This window comes from Panulirus ornatus, chromosome 63 (genome assembly GCF_036320965.1).
Source record: "Panulirus ornatus isolate Po-2019 chromosome 63, ASM3632096v1, whole genome shotgun sequence".
In the NCBI taxonomy this organism is placed as follows: domain Eukaryota; kingdom Metazoa; phylum Arthropoda; class Malacostraca; order Decapoda; family Palinuridae; genus Panulirus; species Panulirus ornatus.
Genome location: NC_092286.1, coordinates 14,454,330 through 14,482,289, shown reverse-complemented (window position 1 = coordinate 14,482,289; position 27,960 = coordinate 14,454,330). Strand labels below are relative to the sequence as shown.

At 40.7% G+C, this 27,960-nt stretch overlaps 1 protein-coding gene across 5 annotated transcripts in view; it reads right to left on the bottom strand.

Annotated features, from left to right (window-relative positions):
• The window catches only part of brm (ATP-dependent helicase brm), a 146,754-nt gene that overhangs the window by 43,222 nt on the left and 75,572 nt on the right, over positions 1-27,960 (bottom strand). For all 5 annotated transcript variants that reach the window (XM_071656513.1, XM_071656514.1, XM_071656510.1 and 2 more), the window contains exons 12-18: positions 26,493-26,666; positions 25,468-25,581; positions 17,134-17,369; positions 13,262-13,428; positions 8,598-8,806; positions 2,751-2,933; positions 2,127-2,297 (exon numbers count right to left, since the gene is read on the bottom strand). In XM_071656513.1, coding sequence (XP_071512614.1) covers positions 2,127-2,297; positions 2,751-2,933; positions 8,598-8,806; positions 13,262-13,428; positions 17,134-17,369; positions 25,468-25,581; positions 26,493-26,666 — 1,254 coding nt within the window. The remainder of the gene's footprint in view (positions 1-2,126; positions 2,298-2,750; positions 2,934-8,597; positions 8,807-13,261; positions 13,429-17,133; positions 17,370-25,467; positions 25,582-26,492; positions 26,667-27,960) is intronic.

The window sequence follows — 27,960 nt, the reverse complement described above, 5'->3', positions numbered from 1 at the left end:
GATCAGACATCCCTCCAGTTGCACCTCTCAGCACATTAACATCCAAAAGTCTCTCTTTCGCACGCCTGTCATAAACATCTAATCCAATAATCAATATTCACATACTCTGACTTACATAATTAATAACTTATATACATCCTCACCTTTATTACCAAGTCATTCAATTTATCAGTCCTTTTTTCATGGTAGAATAATGAACTAATACCAATCAAATCCATTCCATTCAACACGAAAATGCAAACAAATATTCTATGAACATTTTCACCTTTGTTCAATTCGAATCATCTGTATACACCGATCTTAATGTCAATTCGCTAAACAATAACATGTTTAGACTGCTTACAATAAATTCCCATACTGTACTTCCATAACCAGGGCCAATACACACAAAAACCCCTTACCTCCTTCCATCCTACTTCAACACCCATAAATTAATCGAGAATTATCATTGTTTACATTCAATCAACAATTAATCCCAACAATTGATTTGAAGCAAGAGTTTTCTTTTCAGAATGTTTAAGAACATGGCAGTAAATACTCGAAATTTGACCTGAAAACTAGGGGTGCATTTATGTATAATCTGATTCTACTATTTAAAAACAAAATTATTGTCAATAAGTAATTTCACAACTTAATATTTTAACTATATACTGAAATCCCATAAGGTAAAAATAAATAAGACTTACTCCCAATCTATTACTCTCGCAGTGCACAATGTAAATAATTCATACTGTCTGCCTTTATTCATTCCCATCACCACCCCACCACACATGAAATAATAACCCCCCCGCCCGCATGTGCGCAAGATTGCACTAGGAAAAGACAACAAAGGCCACATTCGTTCACACTCAGTCTCTAGCTGTCATGTATAATGCACTAAAACCACACATCTCTCTTACCCTATTATTACTTACTCGAGATGTGTGGTAATAAAAAGAGTGTGGTCGAGAGAGCAGAAGAGGGTGTTTTGAAATGGTTTGATCACATGGAGAGAATGAGTGAGGAAAGACTGACCACGAGGATATATGTGTCAGAGGTGGAGGAAACGAGGAGAAGTGAGAGACCAAATTGGAGGTGGAAAGATGGAGTGAAAAAGATTTTGAGTGATCGGGGCCTGAACATGCAGGAGGGTGAAAGGCGTGCAAGGAATAGAGTGAATTGGAACAATGTGGTATACCAGGGTAGACGTGCTGTCAATGGATTGAACCAGGGCGTGTGAAGCATCTAGAGTAAACCATGGAAAGTTCTGTGGGACCTGGATGTGGAAAGGGAGCTTTGGTTTCAGTGCATTATTACATGACAGCTAGAGACTGAGTGTGAGCGAATGTGGCCTTTGTTGTCTTTTCCTAGCGCTACCTCGTGCACATGCAGGGGGAGGGGGTTGTTATTTCATGCATGGCGGGTTGGCGATGGGAACGAATAAAGGCAGACAGTATGAATTATGTACAAGTGTATATATGTATATGTCTGTGTGTGTATATATATGTATACGTTGAGATGTATAGGTATGTATATTTGCATGTGTGGACGTGTATGTATATACATATGTATGTGGGTGGGATGGGCCATTCCTTCTTCTTTTTCCTTGAGCTACCTCACTAACATGGGAGACAGCGACAAAGTAAAATAAATGAAATGAATAAATAAAACTGTTCCTCTCTGCTGCTACCTGCCACATGGGTCAACTGGGTCTGATTTCAATGAAATGTTAAATTTCAAATCAAATGTTTCTGCACTTGGAGTTCCATGCATGTTTTCTACTTCTCCTGGTAGCATTATGATTAGTCAACATCCTAGTTGGGCTTTCCATTGCTTTTGTCTACTTTGGTACAGTTCATGGTATTCTTGTATATCTTGTTGCTCTAACTGTCTCCACAAAAAAAATCAAATAATCACAAAGTAGTCTGTGGTGTTATGGATGGCAAGCTCTGGTTTTGGTACTTTACACATTAAGCTAAAAGGTTAACATGTACAAATGAAGCCACTGTTTATTTGTTCCTGACGTTACCTTGTAAAGGCGAGACAGACAGTTAAGTATAAGAAAAACATTTCTATATTTGCCATCTAATTTACAGCCCAAATGACAAACTTAAAAAGAATCTGAAAAATATTCATCACACACTTACGGAGTCTTCCTCCTTTAACATCCACTCAGGAAGCTCATCCTCTGCCATAAGACGTGGCCTGGTTGATTCCTTCTTTCTCTCATCATCAATCTTCTGGAACTGTTCAAATTCATCTTCACCTCGAGCTATCATTTGATTGATAGTTTCATCATCTGGGGCTTCATCTTCTTCCTAAAATGAGATACTGAGGTAATAACACAAAAGTAACCACACCATTGCTTGTAAATTCCAGATATCTGCAATAAAAAAATTTCATCAGTACTTAACAATAAGCAGAAACCTTTTTTAATAAGGCTGAGTAATAACAGTATGGATGCAATGTATGAGAAGCTTACAATTAGAAGAAAAATGCCAGCTCTTTGCTTATTTGGTATAAAAGACCATACTGCTAAAATCAGTGACCCTGACAAAAACCTTATCTTTAATTCAGTGAGCTCCTCTAAGCATTTCATTTATGAAACTTTAATTTGGATGGATGATCAAGAAATATGTGTACAATTAAAATAGATACAATATGTTTCTGAATACAATATCAGTACATACTACATTTAACAGTTTAAATAAATTTCATGCTCTAAATAAAGTTCAAAAAACAATAAAGATTTGAGAAACACCACTACTTACCTCATCTTCTTCACTATCATTAGAAAGGATGGCTTGTAAGAACTGTCGACGGTCTGATCCAGTAGACTTCTGATCAAACATACCAGCCTGAATAACCTTCTCATCCATATTGAGTTTGTAGCGGGCAGCAGCTAAGATACGTTCTTCTACAGTATTGACTGTCATCAGTCGCAGCACTCTCACCTACCACAAATTCAAAAGTAAATATTTACCTACCTCAAGATAAAACCCATAAGATCATCCTAACTCTTCAATTTACCTTATGGTACATACATAGAGGTTAGCTGAGAATATGTAGAAAATACTGCCAAGGGATGGATGACAGTATAGAAAAATGGTCTTGCTGAACTTCAGCAAAAGTCGCAACTTTATAAATATGGTCTTGCTGAACATCAGCAAAAGTCACACTTTTACACACTTTTAACTATTAATGATCCATTAAGGGACTTCCAAGTCCCATCAACCTTATCAATTACATCAACCAAAATTATCTACCCAGCCCATAAAATCACTAAGTTATAAATCTCATATACAGATAGGTAAACACAGTAGTTTTAACCTCAGCATCTACTATTTCATTACAAGTCTAACATACCAGCAGAATTCTACACTTTTACGATTTGAATGGATTTGAGAAATCGAATCATGGACTCTTTGAACTATGAGAGGTACTGGAGGATAGTGTGATAAAGTGTACTCTTGGAATCACATGAGATTGTAAATTTCCTAACTGGAGGGGAGGACCTCTCAATTAATCTCAGCACAGCCTGAATACCATATAGTTCTGCAGTATATATGAAAGATCCTTTAGCTTGATTTGCTTTATGAGGTTCTTCAGAAACTACCAGAAAATTTGCACCTCCATCGCATTTTGAGCCATCAGAAAATATCTTAAATCTATTTGCAAAAATAGTATCAAGCTAAAGAAATTTACTTTTCGTTATGACAAAAGTTATATTGCTCCTGATGGTTTCATCCAAGGCCCACAAAGTCTAGTCTCAGGAACCTTCAAGGGGATGAACCATGCAAAGCCTAATTCTCTAATGATGTATATGGTCACACCACTCTCATAAACCCCTTGCCTTATTAATATCTTTACAAGATGTTAAAAAAGCCTACAAACAGTTCATTCTGTTTCTAACACGTAAGTATATAAGCAAAGTAATGCACAAAATACATTATGAATGCCACATTTAATATTAATAACACTGTGAGTACCAACCTAAGATATTTAAGGAATAAAGAAAATTTTTGAAATACAACATACACTTTTCTATCTGAAATACTTTGTACATGCCAAAAACATGTACCAGTAGAAGCAAACTGTACATAGAAATTGTGGGGCCAGCTAAAAACAGGGTAGATCCAAAATCTAATTGACTCCAAACTAAAGAAAAATATATTGAAGTGTCAGTATCTATATCTATCTTTCTATATCTCTGACACCTGTACCCAACTCAAAATCCCTCAAAAGAGTAGCCACAGCAATAGTCTCCATAAGTAGAGAACTCCAAAAACTATAATGTGTCACAATTCCAGCTATTCCTGTCACACCATGTGTCAACTCTCACTATCAGTCTATTCTTTTTTTCTTTTTTTACTATACTCAGTTGCTGTCTCCCACATTAGCGAGATAGTGCAAGGAAACAGATGAAAGAATGGCCCAACCCACCCACATACACATTTATATACATAAACGCCCACACACGCACATATACATACCTTTACATTCTAACGTATACATACATATACATACACAGACATATACATACATACACATGTACATATTCATACTTGCTGCCCTCATCCATTCCTGTTGCCAACCCGCCACATATGAAATAGCACCAACCTTCCCCCGCATGTGCACGAGGTAGCACTAGGGAAAGACAACAAAGGCCACATTCGTTCACACTCAGTCTCTAGCTGTCATGTGCAATGCACTGAAACCACAGCTCCCTTTCCACATCCAGGCCCCACACAACTTTCCATGGTTTACCCCAGACGCATCACATTCCCTGGTTCAGTCCACTGACAGCACGTCGACCCCGGTATACCACATCGATCCAATTCACTCTATTCCTTGCCCGCCTTTCACCCTCCTGCATGCTCAGGCCCCGACCGCTCAAAATCTTTTTCACTCCATCTTTCCACCTCCAATTTGGTCTCCCACTTCTCCTCGTTCCCTCCACCTCCGACACATATATCCTCTTGGTCAATCTTTCCTCACTCATTCTCTCCATGTGTCCAAACCATTTCAAAACACCCTCTTCTGCTCTCTCAACCACGCTCTTCTTATTTCCACACATCTCTCTTACCCTTACATTACTTACTCGATCAAACCACCTCACACCACATGTTGTCCTCAAACATCTCACTTCCAGCACATTCACCCTCCTGCTCACTACTCTATCCATAGTCCACGCGTCGCAACCATACAACATTGTTGGAACCACTATTCCTTCAAACATACCCATTTTTGCTTTCCGAGATAACGTTCTCAACTTCCACACATTCTTCAAGGCTCCCAGGATTTTTGCCCCCTCCCCCACCCTATGATTCACTTCCGCTTCCATGGTTCCATCCGCTGCCAGATCCACTCCCAGCTATCTAAAACACTTTACTTCCTCCAGTTTTTCTCCATTCAAACTTACCTCCTAATTGACTTGACCCTCAACCCTACTGTACCTAATAACCTTGCTCTTATTCACATTTACTCTTAACTTTCTTCTTTCACACATTTTACCAAACTCAGTCTCCAGCTTCTGCAGTTTCTCACATGAATCAGCCACCAGCGCTGTTATCATCAGCGAACAACAACTGACTCACTTCCCAAGCTCTCTCATCCACAACAGACTGCATACTTGCCCCTCTTTCCAAAACTCTTGCATTCACCTCCCTAACAACCCCATCCATAAACAAATTAAACAACCATGGAGACATCACACACCCCTGCCGCAAACCTACATTCACTGAGAACCAATCACTTTCCTCTCTTCCTACACGTACACATGCCTTACATCTTCGATAAAAACTTTTCAATGCTTCTAACAACTTGCCTCCCACTCCATATATTCTTAGTACCTTCCACAGAGCATCTCTATCAACTCTATCATATGCCTTCTCTAGATCCATAAATGCAACATACAAATCCATTTACTTTTCTAAGGATTTCTCACATACATTCTTCAAAGCAAACACCTGATCCACACATCCTCTACCACTTCTGAAACCACACTGCTCTTCCCCAATCTGATGCTCTGTACATGCCTTCACCCTCTCAATCAATACCCTCCCATATAATTTACCAGGAATACTCAACAAACTTATACCTATGTAATTTGAGCGCTCACTCTTATCCCCTTTGCCTTTATACAATGGCACTATGCACGCATTCCGCCAATCCTCAGGCACCTCACCATGAATCATACATAAATTAAATAACCTTACCAATCAGTCAACAATACAGTCACCCCCTTTTTTAATAAATTCCACTGCAATGCCATCCAAACCTGCTGCCTTGCCGGCTTTCATCTTCCGCAAAGCTTTTACTACCTCTTCTAAGTTTACCAAATCATTTTCCCTAACCCTCTCACTTTGCACACCACCTCGACCAAAACACCCTATATCTGCCACTCTATCATCAAACACATTCAACAAACCTTCAAAATACTCACTGCATCTCCTTCTCATATCACCACTACTTGTTATCACCTCCCCATTAGCCCCCTTCACTGAAGTTCCCATTTGCTCCCTTGTCTTACGCACTTTATTTACCTCCTTCCAGAACATCTTTTTATTCTCACTAAAATTTAATGATACTCTCTCACCCTAACTCTCATTTGCCCTCTTTTTCACCTCTTGCACCATTCTCTTGACCTCCTCCCTCTTTCTTTTATACATCTCCCACTCATTTGCATTTTTTCCCTGCAAAAATCGTCCAAATGCCTCTCTCTTCTCTTTCACTAATAATCTTACTTCTTCATCGCACCACTCACTACCCTTTCCAATCAACCCACCTCCCACGCTTCTCATGCCACAAGCATCTTTTGCGCAAGCCACCACAGCTTCCCTAAATACATCCCATTCCTCCCCCAATCCCCTTACCTCCTTTGTTCTCACCTTTTTCCATTCTGTACTCAGTCTCTCCTGGTACTTCCTCACACAAGTCTTCTTCCCAAGCTCACTTACTCTCACCACCCTCTTCCCCCCAACATTCTCTCTTCTTTTCTGAAAACCCATACAAATCTTCACCTTCGCCTCCACAAGATAATGATCAGACATCCCTCCAGTTGCACCTCTCAGCACATTAACATCCAAAAGTCTCTCTTTCGCGTGCCTGTCAATTAACACGTAATCCAATAACGCTCTCTGGCCATCTCTCCTACTTACATACGTATACTTATGTATATCTTGCTTTTTAAACCAGGTATTCCTAATCACCAGTCCTTTTTCAGCACATAAATCTACAAGCTCTTCACCATTTCCATTTACAACACTGAACACCCCATGTATACCAATTATTCCCTCAACTGCCAATTACTCACCTTTGCATTCAAATCACCCATCACTATAACCCGGTCTTGTGCATCAAAACCACTAACACACTCATTCAGCTGCTCCCAAAACACTTGCCTCTCATGATCTTTCTCCTCATGCCCAGGTGCATATGCACCAGTAATCACCCATCTCTCTCCATCAACTTTCAGTTTTACCCAAATTAATCTAAAATTTACTTTCTTACATTCTATCACATACTCCCACAACTCCTGTTTCAGGAGTACTGCTACTCCTTCCCTTGCTCTTGTCCTCTCACTAACCCCTGACTTTACTCCCAAGACATTCCCAAACCACTCTTCCCCTTTACCCTTGAGCTTCGTTTCACCCAGAGCCAAAACATCCAGGTTCCTTTCCTAAAACATACTACCTATCTCTCCTTTTTTTACATCTTGGTTACATCCACACACATTTAGACACTCCAATCTGAGCCTATGAGGAGGATGAGCACTCCCCGCATGACTCCTTCTTCTGTTTCCCAATTTAGAAAGTTAAAATACAAGGAGGGGAGGATTTCTGGCCCCCCGCGCCCGTCCCCTCTAGTCGCCTTCTACGACACGAGAGGAAAAATCTTCTTACGAGAATATAAGCCTTCCTCAATAATGGTCCTGAGGGTTCCTGGGAAATAGCAATGATATCAGCAAAAGCAGCCTCACCAATCGTCTTGATGTTATGGTAATTGTAACGTTTCCTAAAATTCATAAACCAACCAAAACTTACTTGAAATGTCTTCACTGCTCCCTCTTCCACTGCCAAGTCATTATCTATAATGCAGGCCTTTGCTTATATCACAAGCATGCCAATAGGAATAATTTCATGAGTTTAGTGTCCTAAACATTCATTCTATTCTCTCCTTAATCGAATTTCAGGAATACAAGGTCTCAGATGCACTTATTAATGATCCACTCCTGGCACTCTCTTTGATCTTCTATGCGCTATCGCAAATAGTCTGTACAGCTGATTCACAAAATCCAAGGGCACATTCAACATCAGCTGTTTGTTCACCTCTCTCATAAAGTTTGAAGACATCCATTCAAATTAAATGGTGACAGTCTTATGCTTTTTAGCACAACCAATATCAGAAGAACTTAAAAGAAGCTTTGGTGGCATGATGAAAGGGGCAAAACATATGCAATATACATCATATTGCAACACAAAATACTATGACACTCAATGGAAAATCACAGAAGGTATGGTTCCCAGCCTATGTTTGAAATAACATCCTACTGGCATGACAAGCATGGAAGGATTTGCAAAATACTATCTGGGAAATCCAAAGAAATAACAACTCACCTCATTTTTCTGACCAATACGATGGGCACGATCTTGGGCCTGCAGATCCTGATGGGGGTTCCAGTCAGAATCAAATATAATAACAGTATCAGCAGACTGAAGATTTAGACCTAAACCACCAGCACGAGTCGACAGCAAAAACAAGAAATATTCCCGTGAAGTGTTGAAAAGTCGCAGAAGCTCACCACGATCTTCAGATTTTGTCATTCCTGCCAGGAAACAAAAGAAAAGCATTCCAATAGTCCCTGTGCAAAACTGAGATTTATTTACAGAATAAAATTGGTATATCATCTATCCTCATTTATAGGCTGGATCGAGCACAAACAGCCTATAAAATCATTTTCACATATCGGCAGCCTAACCCATATCCACTGTGTTAAAGCAAAACATGAAGTCTAAACTCATGGAACTGCTTCTTACTCTTCCACTTTGCACATAATGTACATCTGTCAAGAGACATCTCTATACAGAAAATACTACCACTTTCTGTGACCCTCAATCATTCCACCATCATCTGAAATTACCCTAGCCCTAAACAATGCCCTCATTGCATATATCCACTTCTTCCACAGCCCATCTCTTGGTCCTTCAGCGATGACACTAGAGAATCCAAAATGATAAAATCAGAGGATGGTCAATAAGAGATGTAACTATACTTAGACACTATCTACAATGGGCAGCAGTGAACCTGACAGAATCAAAAGAAAGAAATATGAGTAAAATATTATGGAGCAATTTACAATAAACTGATGATACCACATAGAGGCCCAACAGAAAAATGACAGAAACCAAGAGAAACAAAAATTGTATAAGTCATCATAAGCAAGAAATCGAAATTCAACAAACATGCCCTACTGAGAAGATACTGCTACTGAGTTAACTGATGAATGATATCATAATGAAAACTCTCACTACAAGAGACATAAAAGTATTGATGGAAATGTTTCATGTGTACATAATCAAAACTGAATACTGCTAGGCCATGTGGTAGTTAACCAATTAAAAGTAAACGGACAAGCTAGAATTTAAAAGCACTTTGCATGAAAAGCAAGGATAAAACATATGAAGTACCATGAGAAGGTGAGGGAACTTATACTCTTCAGTGTAGATGGACAAGAAAGAGAAGTGACTACCTGAGTATGGCAATACATTTTATTGGGATGTGGCAAAGTGACTTCTGAAGAAGTGGAGGGTGTGGAATAGTTGTTTCCTTTAAAAAATTTGTGAAGGAAATACTTGGAGAGAGTGTGAATTTCTTGTGCCATTTATGGGTCTAGAAATTGCAAATAATAGGGATGAGAGAGAGGCCTTGTGAAAGGGTAAGTATAGTATAACTAAAGGCTGTGAGGTTCCACAAATATAATGGGTGCATGAAAAGGACCTAAGTGCAATGAGAAGCTTTTACTAGGTGAGTAAGACATGTAAGAAAAGGAAGGGGGGGAAATGAGTGGTTCCCAGTGGAAGTCTAGCAATATCATGGATTTGTGATGTCACCATGGATGCTAACCCCTCAGCTCCTAAATTAGGTTTCCTTTCCAATCCTAAAAATCTCAATTTTTCAAGCTTTTTAAAAATAGATTTAACCTTACAATTTCAAAAATATTCATTATTTATTTATCTAATATACTTAATAGCTGTTTCCTACATCAGTGAAGGACCACCAGAACACAGATGAAGAATAGCCCATCCACTCATATACATATATATATATATACATATATAGCGCAAGGAAACAGACGAAAGAAATGGCCCAACCCACCCCATACACATGTATATACATACGTCCACACACGCAAATATACATACCTACACAGCTTTCCATGGTTTACCCCAGACGCTTCACATGCCTTGATTCAATCCACTGACAGCACGTCAACCCCGGTATACCACATCGCTCCAATTCACTCTATTCCTTACCCTCCTTTCACCCTCCTGCATGTTCAGGCCCCGATCACACAAAATCTTTTTCACTCCATCTTTCCACCTCCAATTTGGTCTCCCTCTTCTCCTCGTTCCCTCCACCTCCGACACATATATTCTCTTGGTCAATCTTTCCTCACTCATTCTCTCCATGTGCCTGAACCATTTCAAAACACCCTCTTCTGCTCTCTCAACCACGCTCTTTTTATTTCCACACATCTCTCTTACCCTTACGTTACTTACTCGATCAAACCACCTCACACCACACATTGTCCTCAAACATCTCATTTCCAGCACATCCATCCTCCTGCGCACAACTCTATCCATAGCCCACGCCTCGCAACCATACAACATTGTTGGAACCATTATTCCTTCAAACATACCCATTTTTGCTTTCCGAGATACTGTTCTCGACTTCCACACATTCTTCAAGGCTCCCAGAATTTTCACCCCCTCCCCCACCCTATGATCCACTTCCGCTTCCATGGTTCCATCCGCTGCCAGATCCACTCCCAGATATCTAAAACACTTCACTTCCTCCAGTTTTTCTCCATTCAAACTCTCCTCCCAATTGACTTGACCCTCAACCCTACTGTACCTAATAACCTTGCTCTTATTCACATTTACTCTTAACTTTCTTCTTTCACACACTTTACCAAACTCAGTCACCAGCTTCTGCAGTTTCTCACATGAATCAGCCACCAGCGCTGTATCATCAGCGAACAACAACTGACTCTCTTCCCAAGCTCTCTCATCCCCAACAGACTTCATACTTGCCCCTCTTTCCAAAACTCTTGCATTCACCTCCCTAACAACCCCATCCATAAACAAATTAAACAACCATGGAGACATCACACACCCCTGCCCCAAACCTACATTCACTGAGAACCAATCACTTTCCTCTCTTCCTACACGTACACATGCCTTACATCCTCGTACACATCCTTACATTCACTGCTTCTAACAACTTGCCTCCCACACCATATATTCTTAATACCTTCCACAGAGCATCTCTATCAATTCTATCATATGCCTTCTCCAGATCCATAAATGCTACATACAAATCCATTTGCTTTTCTAAGTATTTCTCACATACATTCTTCAAAGCAAACACCTGATCCACACATCCTCTACCACTTCTGAAACCACATACATACATTAAATAACCTTACCAACCAGTCAACAATACAGTTACCCCTTTTTTAATAAATTCCACTGCAATACCATCCAAACCCACTGCCTTGCCGGCTTTCATCTTCCGCAAAGCTTTTACTACCTCTTCTCTGTTTACCAAATCATTCTCCCTAACCCTCCCACTTCGCACACCACCTCGACCAAAACACCCTACATCTACCACTCTATCGCCAAACACATTCAACAAACCTTCAAAATACTGACTCCATCTCCTTCTCACATCACCACTACTTGTTATCACCTCTCCATAAGTCCCCTTCACTGAAGTTCCCATTGATTCCCTTGTCTTACGCACATTATTTACCTCCTTCCTAAACATCTTTTTCTTTCTTTCTTTCAAACTATTCGCCATTTCCCGCATTAGCAAGGTAGCGTTAAGAACAGAGGACTGGGCCTCTGAGGAAATATCCTCACCCGGCCCCCTTCTCTATTCCTTCTCTTGGAAAGTTAAAAAAAAAAAAAAAAGAGGGGAGGATTTCCAGCCCCCCGCTCCCTCCCCTTTTAGTCGCCTTCTACGACACGCAGGGAATACGTGATACTCTCTCACCCTAACTCTCACTTGCCCTCTTCTTCACCTCTTCCACCTTTGTCTTGACCTCCTGCCTCTTTCTTTTATACATCTCCCAGTCATCTGCATTATTTCCCTGCAAAAATTGTCCAAATGCCTCTCTCTTCTCTTTCACTAATAATCTTACTTCTTCATCTCACCACTCACTACCCTTTCTAATCTGCCCACCTCCCACGCTTCTCATGACACAAGCATCTTTTGCTCAAGCCATCACTGCTTCCCTTAATACATCCCATTCCTCCCCCACTCCCCTTATGTCCTTTGTTCTCACCTTTTTCCATTCTGTACTCATTCTCTCCTTGTACTTCCTCACACAAGTCTCCTTCCTAAGCTCACTTACCCTCACCACTCTCTTCACCCCAACATTCTCTCTTCTTTTCTGAAAACCTCTACAAATTTTCACCTTAGCCTCCACAAGATAATGATGAGACATCCCTCCAGTTGCATCTCTCAGCACATTAACATCCAAAAGTCTCTCTTTCACGTGCCTATCAATTAACACATAATCCAATAACGCTCTCTGGCCACCTCTCCTACTTACATATGTATACTTATGTATATCTCTCTTTTTAAACCAGGTATTCCCAATCACCAGTCCTTTTTCAGCACATAAATCTACAAGTTCTTCACCATCTCCATTTACAACACTGAACACCCCATGTACACCAATTATTGTGTGAGTGTATGTGTCTTTCTTCCTCTGTCATTCTTCACATGATCAAGTTGCCTTACAACAAAAAAAATGCAGTGCCTGAGAACATGGACCACACCAGTAATGGAGCATGCAAAATGAATAAGAGAAAAAATACTTATCCTTTACAACTTGAATGATAAAGAAAACTAACAATAAAATCCTCTTTTGTTACATCTGGAATTTTTCCATAAAAAGTTAAGAGGCAAATTAGTCTCATAATTGTTTCAACAACCATCATCAAAAAGGATTCCATCCCTACCAAGGTAAATCACATTAAATGCAACTCACCATCAAGTCTCAAGTATTTGAAACCCTTATACATGAGGTAGTCCTCCATAATAGTCATAAGCTGAGTCATCTGACAGAAGAGTAGCACTCGATGATCAGTAGCCTTCAACTTAGGTAAGATTCGATCCAGAAGCTCAAACTTGCCAGATGCTCTGTAGAGGTCTGGACTGAAGAAGGAAAACACAGAAGAATAATTATCAAATTCCCACACAATGATATTAAATCATAAAACAGTACTTAACAAGATATCCATAAACCCTCTTATCCTTAAATATACTAACAATGGCAAGGATGGAGTGAAAAAGATTTTGAGCGATCAGGGCCTGAACATACAGGAGGGTTAGAGGTGTGCAAGGAATAGAGTGAAATGGAACAATGTGGTATACCAGGGCCGATGTGCTGTCCATGGACTGTACCAGGGCAAGTGAAGCATCTGGGGTAAACCACGGAAAGGTCTGTGGGGCCTGGATGTGGATATGGAACCGTGGTTTCAGTGCATTACATATGACAGCTAGAAACTGATTGTGAACGAATGTGGCCTTTTATATCTGTTTTTCCTGGTGCTACCTCACTGAAGTCGGGAGTAGGGATGCTGTTTCCTGTGGGGCGGGGTGGCAAAAGGAATGGATGAAGGCAAGTTTGCATATGTATATATGTGTATATGTCTGTGTATGGTTAGGTATGTATATGTGTGTATGTTGATATGTATATGTATGTATATGTGCATGAAGGGGGGAATGCTATTTCCTGTGTGATGGGGTAGCGATGGGAATGGATAAAGGCAGCAAGTATGAATATGTACATGTGTATATATGTATGTGTCTATGTATATGTATGTGTACGTTGATGTGTATATGTATGTATGCATGAGTGTAAGGGCATTTATGTATATATATGTGTATATGAGTGGTCGGACCATTCTTTGTCTATTTCCTTGCACTACCTTGCTGATGCTGGAAACAGCAATTAAGTATAAAAAATTATAAATAACAAATATGTATATATCTTTTATTTTTTCATTTATCATACTTAATCGCTGTCTCCTGCATTAGCGAGGTAGCGCAAGGAAACAGACGAGGAATGGCCCAACCCACCCACATACACATGTATATACATAAACGCCCACACATGTACACGAATATACATTTCAATGTATACATACGTATACATACACAGACATGTACATATACATACACATGTACATATCCATACTTGCTGCCTTCATCGATTCCCGTCACCAACCCACCACACGCAAAACAGCATTCCCCCTCCAACAGTGAGGTAGCACCAGGAAAAGACAAAAAAAAAAAGGCCACATTCGTCTACACTCAGTCTCTAACTGTCAAATGTAATGCACTGAAACCACAGCTCCCTTTTCACATCCAGGCCCCACAGACCTTTCCATGGTTTACCCTAGACATTCCACATGCCCTGGTTCAATCCACTGACAGCATGTCCACCCCAGTATACCACATCGTTTCAATTCATTCTATTCCTTGCATGCCTTTCACCCTCCTGTATGTTCAGGCCCCGATCATAAAATCTTTTTCACTCCATCCCTCCTTGTAATGTTTCCTCAACAACTTCCTTGTTCACCATTTTCTTTTTCATTTTTGTTTGTCATTTCCCAGGTTTGTGATGCAGCACCAGGAGGAACAGTGGAAGAAAAGGCCTCAGTTGCTAACATTCATTCCCTAACTGTCACGTGTAATGTACTGAAACCACAGCCACCTATCCACAACCAGGCCCTGTAGACCTCTCCGATTTCCCCAGCTGCTTTACTTGCCTCTGTTCAGTTCAATGACAGCATGTTGCCCCCCCTTTATATTTCTAATATTACCAAACCTCATTTATCACTTATTCAATCAACCCTCCTCACACTACATATTGCCCTAAAACATTTTGCTTCCACAACATCCACCCTCCTCTGCACATTCTCATCTACAGCCCATGCCTCGCACCCATGCAAAATAGCTAAGACTACAGTGCAAAAGCTGGCAAGGGCATTCAATAGCAGAAGCAGACACAGATGAACATGGTGGGGATGGGTGGTGGTGGAGTTTCAATGCAAGTTTTGAGATAGTAACACAGTTGGCATTAACTGCAATAATTAGCAATGCTAACACTTATTCATGATACTGCCAGTGCTGCTAATTTTCAAAATCTTCAGCAAAACAGGCAGCAGCACTAAGATTCTAAAGAAAATTAATAGGTAACTGTTATTTCTCCTAAATCACCTCCACTAAAATAAAGATTACCATTTGCAATCTCCATTATAAAAGACAGACCCAAGGATAAATGCAAGTGTGTGTGTGTGTGTGTGTGTGTGTGTGTGTGTGTGTGTGTGTGTTTTACCCACTGGTATTGTATAGGTAGGGAGTTTTACACTCATGAGGCCCTATCTCTTGAATATGTTCATGCACCTTCTCAAATTCAAGTATGTTGTCTTCATTAACAGCATCCTCAGTCTTTCCATTCCACTCATCCAACACCTTTCTATAATAAAATACTTCTTTACATCTTTCTTAATCAAGTTTCTTGTTTAATTTCATTTTCATCCTCTGGCTGCTCTATCTCTACATCTCTAAAGGAACTATTCATGTTCCACATCATTCAAATTTTTTAAAAACTCTATGAACTCACTGCATCCAGGAAATGTCTGTAGCACCCATTGCATCCTAGCCAGTCTTGCGCCCCCTTCTCTTGGGGTACATTGCACCCATCTCACCAGTATAAGCATTCTAATGCCCTCAATAACATAGAGAGTGCTGGATAAGTTTACTGGATGAGGAAGAAAATCTCTCATTCATATCTATGTGCAGAAAGGAGTAAAGTGGAAATGTACAATACTAGCTAAAGCAATAAGGGCACACTAATGGGAGCAAGAGGTAGGCCCATACAGGACCAGTATAATCAAATATATCTACGTTCAAATGTGTCTGTGTAGTTAAGGAGCAGTGATCTGCTATCATATTGTGCAAAGGGGGTATCAATACACTCATTGTGCTTCAAAATATTCAGATACACATACCCCAAAACTTCCTTCAACTTTGTTAAGCTCAAACCCAAAATATCAGATATCATTCATCAAATATCATGCATATACCTCCTTTTCATCCTTGTTACAACACTCACATTCAGAAATCCAAGCCTGAGCATTTTTTTCTCACACACTTGCCATTTCCTACATGAGCAATGCAGCATCAAAAACAGATGACTGAGCCTTGGGGGGGGAAAATTCCTCACTTGGCTCCTCTCTATTTTCCTTCTTTTGGAAAGTAACACAGATAGGGAGAATTTCCAGCCATCCATTCCTACCCCTCTTAGTCATCATCTACAACACACAGGAACATTTGGGCAGTATTCTTTCTTCTCTATCACTAGGGTTAAGCCTGAGCATACAATGAAAAATCTTCATGTGTCTTCCTCCTCAGCCTCTGCTTCTATGAAGTAATATTCAAAGAGAAAACAGGAAGAAAGAATACTATTCATGTAACTCCTGCATGTTGAAGAAGTAAGATGAAAGGTGCAAAAGCAGGGGAAAGTGATGAAAATATCCTACCTTCTTATACAATTATTTTGCTAAAGGAACTGGTATGAAAAATAAAGAAAGAAAAGAAAGGAAAATTTCCAGCCCCCTAATTCTGCCCATTAGTTGCCTTCTATAACAAGCAGGAGATATTGGTTAGTATTGTTTCTCACTTATTACCCAGAATAATTTGATAACCTACATCAATAAAAAAAAAATCTGCAGTACAATACCTGCCCAAAATTATGTAATATGACATATTTACCATTTGGGAATATTTACTGTTTCCTAATGGTCAAATGTTTACCTAAAGGTACCATTCAAAAGCACTAGTGTAACTTACCCTTGAACAATTCCTCCTGCAAATCCTGTATGATTGCAGTAAGCTTCTTCAATGTGCTGGAACATGAATGGATGGTTACAAAGCTTACGGAGCTGCATAATCGTATTCATCAGGGCTTTTGTATTGCTCTTGTGACCTTTCTTATCTTCAGCACACATCATAACACCCCGTGTCTGCATGGACCTGTAGAGGACGTGCTGCAGTCCTGACATTTCACACTTAATGATGTACTCAACCTGAAATTCATGATTGCAAATGCATCTCAAAATCTAGCAAATCTCTAAATACATGACCCCTTACATTTCAAGTTCCTCTAATACTATTTGCATAATAACACTACATCTACCTTATTACATATTTTATTATATTTCTTACACTTAGTTGCTGCCTCCAGCGTTAGCAAGGTAGCGCTAGGAAACAGACGAAAGAATGGCCCAACCCACCCACATACACATGTATATACATAAATGCCCACATATGCACATATACATACCTAAACATTTCAACGTATACATACATACAGAGACATATACATATATATACACATGTACATATTCATACTTGCTGCCTTCATTCATTCAAATTGCAACCCCGCCACATATGAAATGGTATCCCCTCCCCCCCTCGAGCGTGGAGGTAGCGCTAGGAAAAGACAACAGAGGCCACATTCGTTCACACTCAGTCTCTAGCTGTCATGTGTAATGCACTGAAACCACAGCTCCCTTTCCACATCCAGGCCCCACAAAACTTTCCATGGTTTACCCCAGACGCTTCACATGCCCTGGTTCAATCCATTGACAGCACATCGACACTGGTATACCAATTCGTTCCAATTCAATCTATTCCTTGCACGCCTTTCACCCTCCTGTATGTTCAGGCCCCGATCGCTCATAACCTGCAGTTTCTCACTCGAATCAGCTACCAGCACTGTATCATCAGCGAACAACAACTGACTCACTCCCCAAGCCCTCTCATCCACAACAGACTACATACTTGCCCCTCTCTCCAAAACTCTTGCATTCACCTCCCTAACAACTCAATCTATAAACAAATTAAACAACCATGGAGACATCACGCACCCCTGCCCCAAACCGATATTCACTGGGAGCCAATCACTTTCCTCTCTTCCTACTCATACACATGCCGTACATCCTTAATAGAAACTTTTCACTGCTTCTGGCAGCTTACCTCCCACACCATATACACTTAATACCTTCCACAGAGTATCTCTATCAACTCCATCATACGCCTTCTCCAGATCCATAAGTGCCACATACAAGTCCACCTGTATTTCTAAGTATTTCTCACATACATTCTTCAAAGCAAACACCTGATCCTCACATCCTCTACCACTACTGAAGCCACACTACTCTTCTCAAATCTGATGCTGTGTACATGCATTCACCCTCTCAATCAATACCCTCCCAAATACCTTTGTAATTTGAACATTTATCTTTATCCCCTTTGCCTTTGTACAATGGCACAATGCATGCATTCCACCAATCCTCTGGCACTTCACCATGAACCATACACACATCAAATATCCTTACCAACCCGGCAACAACACAGTCACCCCCCTTTTGAATAAATTCCACTGCAATACCATCCAAATCTGCCATCTTGCCAGCTTTCATCTTCCACAAAGCTTTCACTACCTCTTCTCTGTTTACCAAACCATTCTCTCTGACCATCTCACTTCGCACACCACCTCGACTATAACATCCTATATCTGCCATGTGTGGCGAGGTGGCGATGGGAATGAATAAAGGCAGACAGTGTGAATTGTGTGCATGGGTATATATGTATGTGTCTTGTGTGTGTATATATATGTGTACATTGAGATGTATAGGTATGTATATTTGCATGTGTGGACATGTATGTATATACATTGTGTATGGGGGTGGGTTGGGCCATTTCTTTCGTCTGTTTCCTTGTGCTACCTCGCAAACGCGGGAGACAGCGACAAAGCAAAATAAAAATTAAAAAAAAAATAATCTGCCACTGCCACTATATCATCAAACAAATTCAACAAACCTTCAAAATACTCACGCCATCTCCTTCTCACTTCACCACTACTTGTTATTACCTCCCCATTAGCCCCCTTCACCGATGTTCCCATTTGTTCTCTTGTCTTATGCACTTTATTTACCTCCTTCCAAAAGGTCATTTTATTTATTCATTTATTCTGCTTTGTCGCTGTCTCCCTCGTTAGCAAGGTAGCGCAAGGAAACAGACGAAAGAATGGCCCAACACACCCCCCTACACATGTATATACATACACGTCCACACACGCAAATATACATACCTATACATCTCAATGTATACATATATATACACACACAGACATATACATATATACATATGTGCATAATTCATACTGTCTGCCTTTATTCATTCCCATCGCCACCCTGCCACACATGGAAAATAACAACCGCCTCCCCCCTCATGTGTGCGAGGTAGCGCCAGGAAAAGACAACAAAGGCCACATTCGTTAACACTCACTCTCTAGCTGTCATGTAATAAAGCACTAAAACCACAGCTCCCTTTCCACATCCAGGCCCCACAGAACTTTCCATGGTTTACCCCAGACGCTTCACATGCCCTGGTTTAATCCATTGACAGCACGTCCACCCCGGTATACCACATCGTTCCAATTCACTCTATTCCTTGCATGCCTTTCACCCTCCTGCATGTTCAGGCCCCGATCACTCAAAATCTTTTTCACTCCATCTTTCCATCTCCAATTTGGTCTCCCACTTCTCCTCGTTCCCTCCACCTCTGACATATATATCCTCTTTGTCAATCTTTCCTCACTCATTATCTCCATGTGACCAAACCATTTCAAAACACCCTCTTCTGCCCTCTCAACCACACATCTCTCTTACCCCATTATTACTTACTCGATCAAACCACCTCACACCACATATTGTCCTCAAACATCTCATTTCCAGCACATTCACCCTCCTCCACACAACTCTATCCATAGCCCATGCCTCAGAACTATACAACATTGTTGGAACAACTATTCCTTCAAAAATATCCATTTTTCCTTTCCGAGATAATGTTCCTGACTTCCACACATTCTTCAACGCTCCCAGAACCTTCGCCCCCTCCCCCACCCTATGATTCACTTCCGCTTCCATGGTTCTATCAACTGCCAAATCCACTCCCAGATATCTAAAACACTTCACTTCCTCCAGTTTTTCTCCATTCAAACTTACCTCCCGATTGACTTGTCCCTCAACCCTACTGTAGGTAATAACCTGGCTCTTATTCACATTTACTCTCAACTTTCTTCTTTCACACACCTTACCAAACTCAGTCACAAGCTTCTGCAGTTTCTCACATGAATCAGCCACCAGTGCTGTATCATCAGCGAACAACAACTGACTCACTTCCCAAGCTCTCACATCCCCAACAGACTGCATACTTGCCCCTCTTTCCAAAACTCTTGCATTCACCTCCCTAACAACCCCATCCATAAACAAATTAAACAACTATGGAGACATCACACACCCCTGCCGCAAACCTACATTTACTGAGAACCAATCACTTTCCTCTCTTCCTACACATACACATGCCTTACAGCCTTGATAAAAACTTTTCAATGCTTCTAACAACTTGCCTCCCACACCATATATTCTTAGTACCATCCACAGAGCATCTCCATCAACTCTATCATATGCCTTCTCCAGATCCATAAATGCTACATACAAATCCATTTGCTCTTCTAAGTATTTCTCACATACATTCTTCAAAGCAAACACCTGATCCACACATCATCTACCACTTCTGAAATCACACTACTCTTCCCCAATCTGATGCTCTGTACATGCCTTCACCCTCTCAATCAATACCCTCCCATATAATTTTCCAGGAATACTCAACAAACTTATACCTCTGTAATTTGAGCACTCACTCTTATCCCCTTTGCCTCTGTACAATGGCACTATGCAAGCAATCTGCCAATCCTCAGGCACCTCACCATGAATCATACATACATTAAATAACCTCACCAACCAGTCAACAATACAGTCACCCCCTTTTTTAATAAATTCCACTGCAATACCATCCAAACCCACTGTCTGGCCGGCTTTCATCTTCCGCAAAGCTTTTACTACCTCTTCTCTGTTTACCAAATCATTTTCCCTAACCCTCTCACTCTGCATACAACCTCGACCAAAACACCCTATATCTGCCACTCTATCATCAAACACATTCAACAAACCTTCAAAATACTCACTCCATCTCCTTCTGACATCACCACTACTTGTTATCACCTCCCCATTAGCCCCCTTTACTGAAGTTCCCATTTGCTCCCTTGTCTTACGCACTTTATTTACCTCCTTCCAGAACATCTTTTTATTCAACCTAAAATTTAATGATAATCTCTCACCCCAACTCTCATTTGCCCTCTTTTTCACCTCTTGCACCTTTCTCTTGACCTCCTGCCTCTTTCTTTTATACATCTCCCACTCATTTGCATTTTTCCCTGCAAAAATCGTCCAAATGCCTCTCTCTTCTCTTTCACTAATAATCTTACTTCTTCATCCCACCACTCACTACCCTTTCTAATCTGCCCACCTCCCACGCTTCTCATGCCACAAGCATCTTTTGCGCAAGCCATCACCGCTTACCTAAATACATCCCATGCCTCCCCCACTCCCCTTACCTCCTTTGTTCTCACCTTTTTCCATTCTGTACTCAGTCTCTCCTGGTACTTCCTCACACAAGTCTCCTTCCCAAGCTCACTTACTCTCACCACTCTCTTCACCCCAACATTCTCTCTTCTTTTCTGAAAACCTCTACAAATCTTCACCTTCGCCTCCACAATATAATGATCAGACATCCCTCCAGTTGCACCTCTCAGCATATTAACATCCAAAAGTCTCTCTTTCGCACGCCTATCAATTAACACGTGATCCAATAACGCTCTCTTGCCATCTATCCTACTTAAATACGTGTACTTATGTATGTCTCTTTTAAACCAGTTGTTCCCAATCACCAGTCCTTTTTCAGCACATAAATCCACAAGCTCTTCACCATTTCCATTTACAACACTGAACACTCCATGTAAACCAATTATTCCCTCAACTGCCACATTACTCACCTTTGCATTCAAATCACCCATCACTATAACCCGGTCTTGTGCATCAAAACCACTAACACACTCATTCAGCTGCTCCAAAACACTTGCCTCTCATGATCTTTCTTCTCATGCCCAGGTGCATATGCACCAATAATCATCCATCTCTCTCCATCAACTTTCAGTTTTACCCATATCAATCTAGAATTTACTTTCTTACACTCTATCACATACTCCCACCACTCCTGTTTCATGAATAGTGCTTCTCCTTCCCTTGCTCTTGTCCTCTCACTAACCCCTGACTTTACTCCCATGACATTTCCAAACCACTCTTCCCCTTTACATCATTTTATTCTCCCTAAAATTTAACGCTACTCTCTCACTCCAACTCTCATTTGCCCTCTTTTTCACCTCTTGCACCTTTCTGTTGAGCTCCTGCCTCTTTCGTTTATACATCTTCCAGTCATTCACACTACTTCCCTGCAAAAATCATCCAAACACCTCTCTTTTCTTCCACTAACAATCTTACTTCTTCATCCCACCACTCGCTACCCTTTCTAACCTGCCTAACTCCCACCTTTCTCATACCACAGGCATCTTTTGTGCAAGGCATCACTGCTTCCCTAAATACATCCCATTCCATCCCCCACTCCCCTTACATCATTTGCTCTCATATTTCCATTCTGCACTCATCTCTCCTAGTACTTCCTCACACAAGTCTCCCTTTCCAAGCTCACTTACTCTCCCCACTCTCTTCTCCCCAATATTCTCTCTTCTTTTCAGGAAACCTCAACAAATCTTCACCTTTGTCTCCACAAGGTAGTGATCAGACATTTCTCTAGCTACCCCTTTTAGCACATGTTATATGGTTGTGAGGCATGGGCTATAGATAGGATTGTGTGGAGGAGGGAAAATGTGTTGGAAATGAAATGTCTGAGGACAATATGTTGTGTGAGGTGGTTCGATTGGGTAAGTAATGAAAGTGTAAGAGAGATGTGTGGTAATAAGAAAAGTTTGGTTGAGAGAGCAGAAGAGGGTGTGTTGAAATGGTTTAGTCATATGGATACAATGAGTGAGGAAAGATTGACCAAGAGGATATGTGTGTCAGAGGTGGAGGGAACAAGAAGCAGCAGACCAAACTGGAGGTGGAGAGATGGAGTGAAAACAATTTTGAGCCATTGAGGCCTGAACATACAGGAGGGTAAAAGGCATGCAAGGAAAGGAGTGAATTGCAACAATGTGGTATACCAGGGTCGATAAGCTGTCAACAGACTGAACCAGGGCACCTCCTCTTTGTCAATCTTTTCTCTCATTCTATCCATGTGTCCAAACCATTTCAACACACCCTTTTCTGCTCTATGAACCACAATCTTTTTATTACCAGACATCCCTCTTACCCTTTCATTACTTACTCGATCAAACCACCTCACACCACACACTGTCCCCAAACATTTCATTTCCAACATATCCACTCTCCTCCGCACAATCCTATCAATAGCCCATGCCTCACAACCATATAACATTGTTGGAAACACAATTCCTTCAAGCAAACACATTTCTGCTCTCCAAGATAACATTCTCGCCTTCCATACATTCTTCAACGCTCCCAGAACCTTTGTCCCCTCCCCCACCTAGTGACTCACTTCCGCTTCCAGGGTTCCATCCACTGCTAAGTCCACTCACAGATATCTGAAACTTTTCAATTCCTCCAGTTTTTCTCCATTTACACATACCTCCCAATTAACTTAACCCTCAACCCTACTGAACCTAATAACCTTGCTCTTATTCACATTTACTCTTAACTTCCCCTTTCACACACTTTACCAAACGGAGTCACCAACCTTTGCAGTTTCTCACCCGAATCAGCCACCAGCTCTGTATAATCAGCGAACAACAACTGACTCACTTCCCAAGCCCTCTCAAGACAACAGACTGCATACATGCCCCCTCTCCAAAACCTGTGCATTCACTTCCCTAACCACCCCATCTATAACCAAATCAAACACCAATGGAAACATCATGCACCTCTGCTGCAAACTGACATTCACCAAGAATCAATCACTTTCCTCTCTTCCTACTCATACATATGCCTTACATCCTTGGTAAAAACTTTTCACTGCTTCTAGCAACTTATCTCCTACACCATATACTCTCAAAACCTTCCACAAAGCATCTCAATAAACCCAATCATATGCCTTCTCCTGATCCATAAATGCTACATACAAATCAGATGCTTGCTTTGAAGGATGTATGTGAGAAATAATAATAATACATTCATATATAATATTTCTTCCTATATCAGAGGTAGTCCCAGGAACAGATGAAGAAAGGCCTCATTCACTTACATCCATTATCTAGCTGTCATAGGTAATGCACCAAAACTATCGCCTCCTATTATCCACAGATTGATGTAAATATACAGACAATGCCATGGCCAACCCTTGATGGGAGCTCCCAGAGGGAACAGGCATCAGAGACATAGACATAGACAATGAATACTGACTGAGTACATGGTGGGTAGAAGTTGGTAAGCAGCCAACAACCAAGGAGGTATTTTTCCAGTACTACCTGCCTGGGTATAGGGAGGGTTATCAACATCTGCTTAGTGAGCCAGCACTTCAGTGGTTGTCAAGTTGCACTCCTCCGACCCAGGAAGCTGTCTTTTCTTTCTGCCTCATTAACATGTGGATTACTGCCATTCTGTTCTGTCCACAAACATACAATCTCTCCCTGTCATATTTCATATTTGACAACATTTACCTCACACAGCTCATTCTTCATAACCCTAAATTTTCCTACAGTGAGCACTAGGTGCTAGCCCTGCCTTCTGGCAAAATGGTAGGAACAGTAGATAGAAGTAGCAAATGGGAACATTTAGGCAGGAGCATTGGGTAGAAATAATAGGTAGAAGTAATTGTAAGAAGCATTAGATAAAAGTAGTCATTAAAACATTATGCAGAAGCCTCAGCAAACACTGCACTACAGTTGCCCTCTGCCAGGAGCCTGTTAAGGGGTGAGGCATCAGAGATGCAGATAAATGGAGCATGTGGTCTACCTTGTGTGGCTACTCACATACCATTTACACGATGCCTAACGTTCACCAACAATTACACAGTATGTATGCAATGTTCGTGTAACTGCAAATTTTTTAGTGGACACAGAAAGTAAGATGTGGCAATATTTACCAAATATTAAAACTGATACTATAGCAAACTAAAAAAATATAAATCAATCTTATGAAACCTCACCTTCTCAGGTAACTGGGCCTCCACTTCCTTTTTGAGACGCCGCAGTAAAAATGGCCTCAGAACTTTATGCAGACGTCGAATGATCAAGATAGTTTCTTCTTCGTTCAGTTCCACCTGGGATATGTTAAAGTATGCAATATATACCTTGGTGAGATGATCTTAAAAAGTTGTCACAGAACTATATCCAATCTTTACCCTATACACCATGCAGGACTTTACCCATTAATTTATCCAGTTTCATATCTCAATTACGACATCCTTGAAACGAAGAAATGCAAACAACTGCTGCAGTAACTCAGAGGCCTGCCTTGTTTTTCAAGATCAAAAAAGTCTTCAGTTCCTGAAGCCTATTTACTAAAAGTAAGGGAAGGTTGTCAGTGTGCAGGAGCCCCTCAATGGTATATTCTCCAAATGTAACATTTCACTGTGCAGAGTCTAAGCTCACTTACTTTCACCACTCTCTTTGTTTCCTCTTTTCCAAAAACCCACACAAATTTTCACCCCATCTCCATCAGGTTATGATCAGACATCCCACCATCTGCCCCTCTCAGAACATTCACATCCAAGTCTCTCTTTTTCATGTCAATCAATTAGTACATAGTCCAATAATGCCTGCTTACCATCTTTCTTGTTCACACACTTGTTTATGTCCCTCTGTTAAGACAAGGTATTCATGAAGGATGTCCAATCCAGTGCAGTTAGAGTGTCGGTATATATTTTTTCTATTGGGGTATTTTTTGTCCATGCCATGGTGGTCACTATAAAAAAAAGAAACTTATATTTTGAATGTTTGTATATTGTAACCAAGATAAGAAGGATTCATGAAACTACTTATGAAACCTTTTTCTCACCTTGATTAAATCTAAAAGCAATCAAAATATATCTTTTCTTATACTGATCAACATGGCAAGGACAAAACATGCTCCAATAAAAAAAAACATATATATACAGACACTCTAACTGAACTGGACTGGACATCCTTTATGATAAGTATAAAAAATAATGAATCACTGATACTACAGTACCTTTTCACCAGTGGTTGCAAATGGTGCATTGAACCACTGCTCAAAAGTGGAACATGATTTAAATATTGATGGCAGTAGGAAGTTAAGCAAGGCCCATAGCTCTGGCAACTTGTTCTGTAAAGGTGTACCCGTCAGCAGCAGGCGATGAGGTGCATTGTAGAATGTGTTCAGTGTCTGTAATAAAAGACTTTTCATTATATACTCGGTAAGCAAGACCACTTCCACAGAAACATAAAAACAATAGCAAGTTCACATGAAAAAGGTGAGCATCTCTGTCCTTTTGCTAACCTATAGGGTTGGGGCATGGGGCCCCATCTTTAGCAAATGGTTCCCAGAAAATGTCCATGTGGCCTTATATAAAAACAGCCTACCTACAACAATGTATGATGAATTACAAGCTCATAAGGTTGAGTAAAATATGAGCAAAATAGATGATGGATGTAGGAGGAAGAAAAATGTAAGTACATATTAGACAGGTTTATGTGAGACGACGATGAATGTCAAAATGGTATTTTTTACCCTTTTCATGCACAAATATTTTTTCCTATCCTCAGTGTGCTAAAGAAATGCTATCTTTTCCAATTCACAAAGCAGGACAAAAAATTATCAAAACATAATTTTCTAATTTTCAATAAATTATTTCACAATCATGGTTACAAGGATATACATTACGCCATAATCACTGCCTTCTGACCACACGAGCATGTGTGAACCAACATGTGAATTTGTTGGGCCAGGACAAAGCCCAAACCCCATTCTCACAATATGTCTTTGACACTCTCCCCAACATCGTATATTTCCACTTCACCTGCCTCTTCAGATGAATCAGAATGAGAGGTTTTCTCCCTCATCTGACAAACTAACTAATCCAACACTCTCCTTACTCTTTGTGCGTTTCGCCCCACCCCACAAGGTGGACAAATGGGGCAGGCCAACGCACCAGGCACTATGGATGTACCATACCCTGATGGAAATTCTCTGAAAGGAGCACAACCCTTCCCACTGCTTACTAAAGGGTGACTGAGGCCTCTAAGCAGTTTCACAACCAATCCTTTGAGCTGCCATGTAAGACCAGCCAAAAGAGCTTGCAATACTCATAGATTCATCTTATGGTGAGAAATCAAGTTGAAGATTGAAGCCCACAGCATCCAGCATCTTAGCCAAGACTGAAGTCCAGAGCACTAAAAGGGTTAAGTGTTATGGAGTGAAAATTGTTAAGTCAAGACTGTACGATAATGATTATGCAAGAGGTGCGGCACTATCAACCCCTAGGCTACTCCAGCCATCTTGAGATAAACCTTATGAACCTGCTGAAGTCATCACATGACAAAATGGGTACCCTGTGCCCTCCAACTGAACTCTTAACTACCATATCAACAGCTGTTGCATTCAAATCACTCATTACTAACACATGAGCCCTCATACCAAGACTGCTGATGCCCCAATACTTTTCTTCCCAAAATACTTC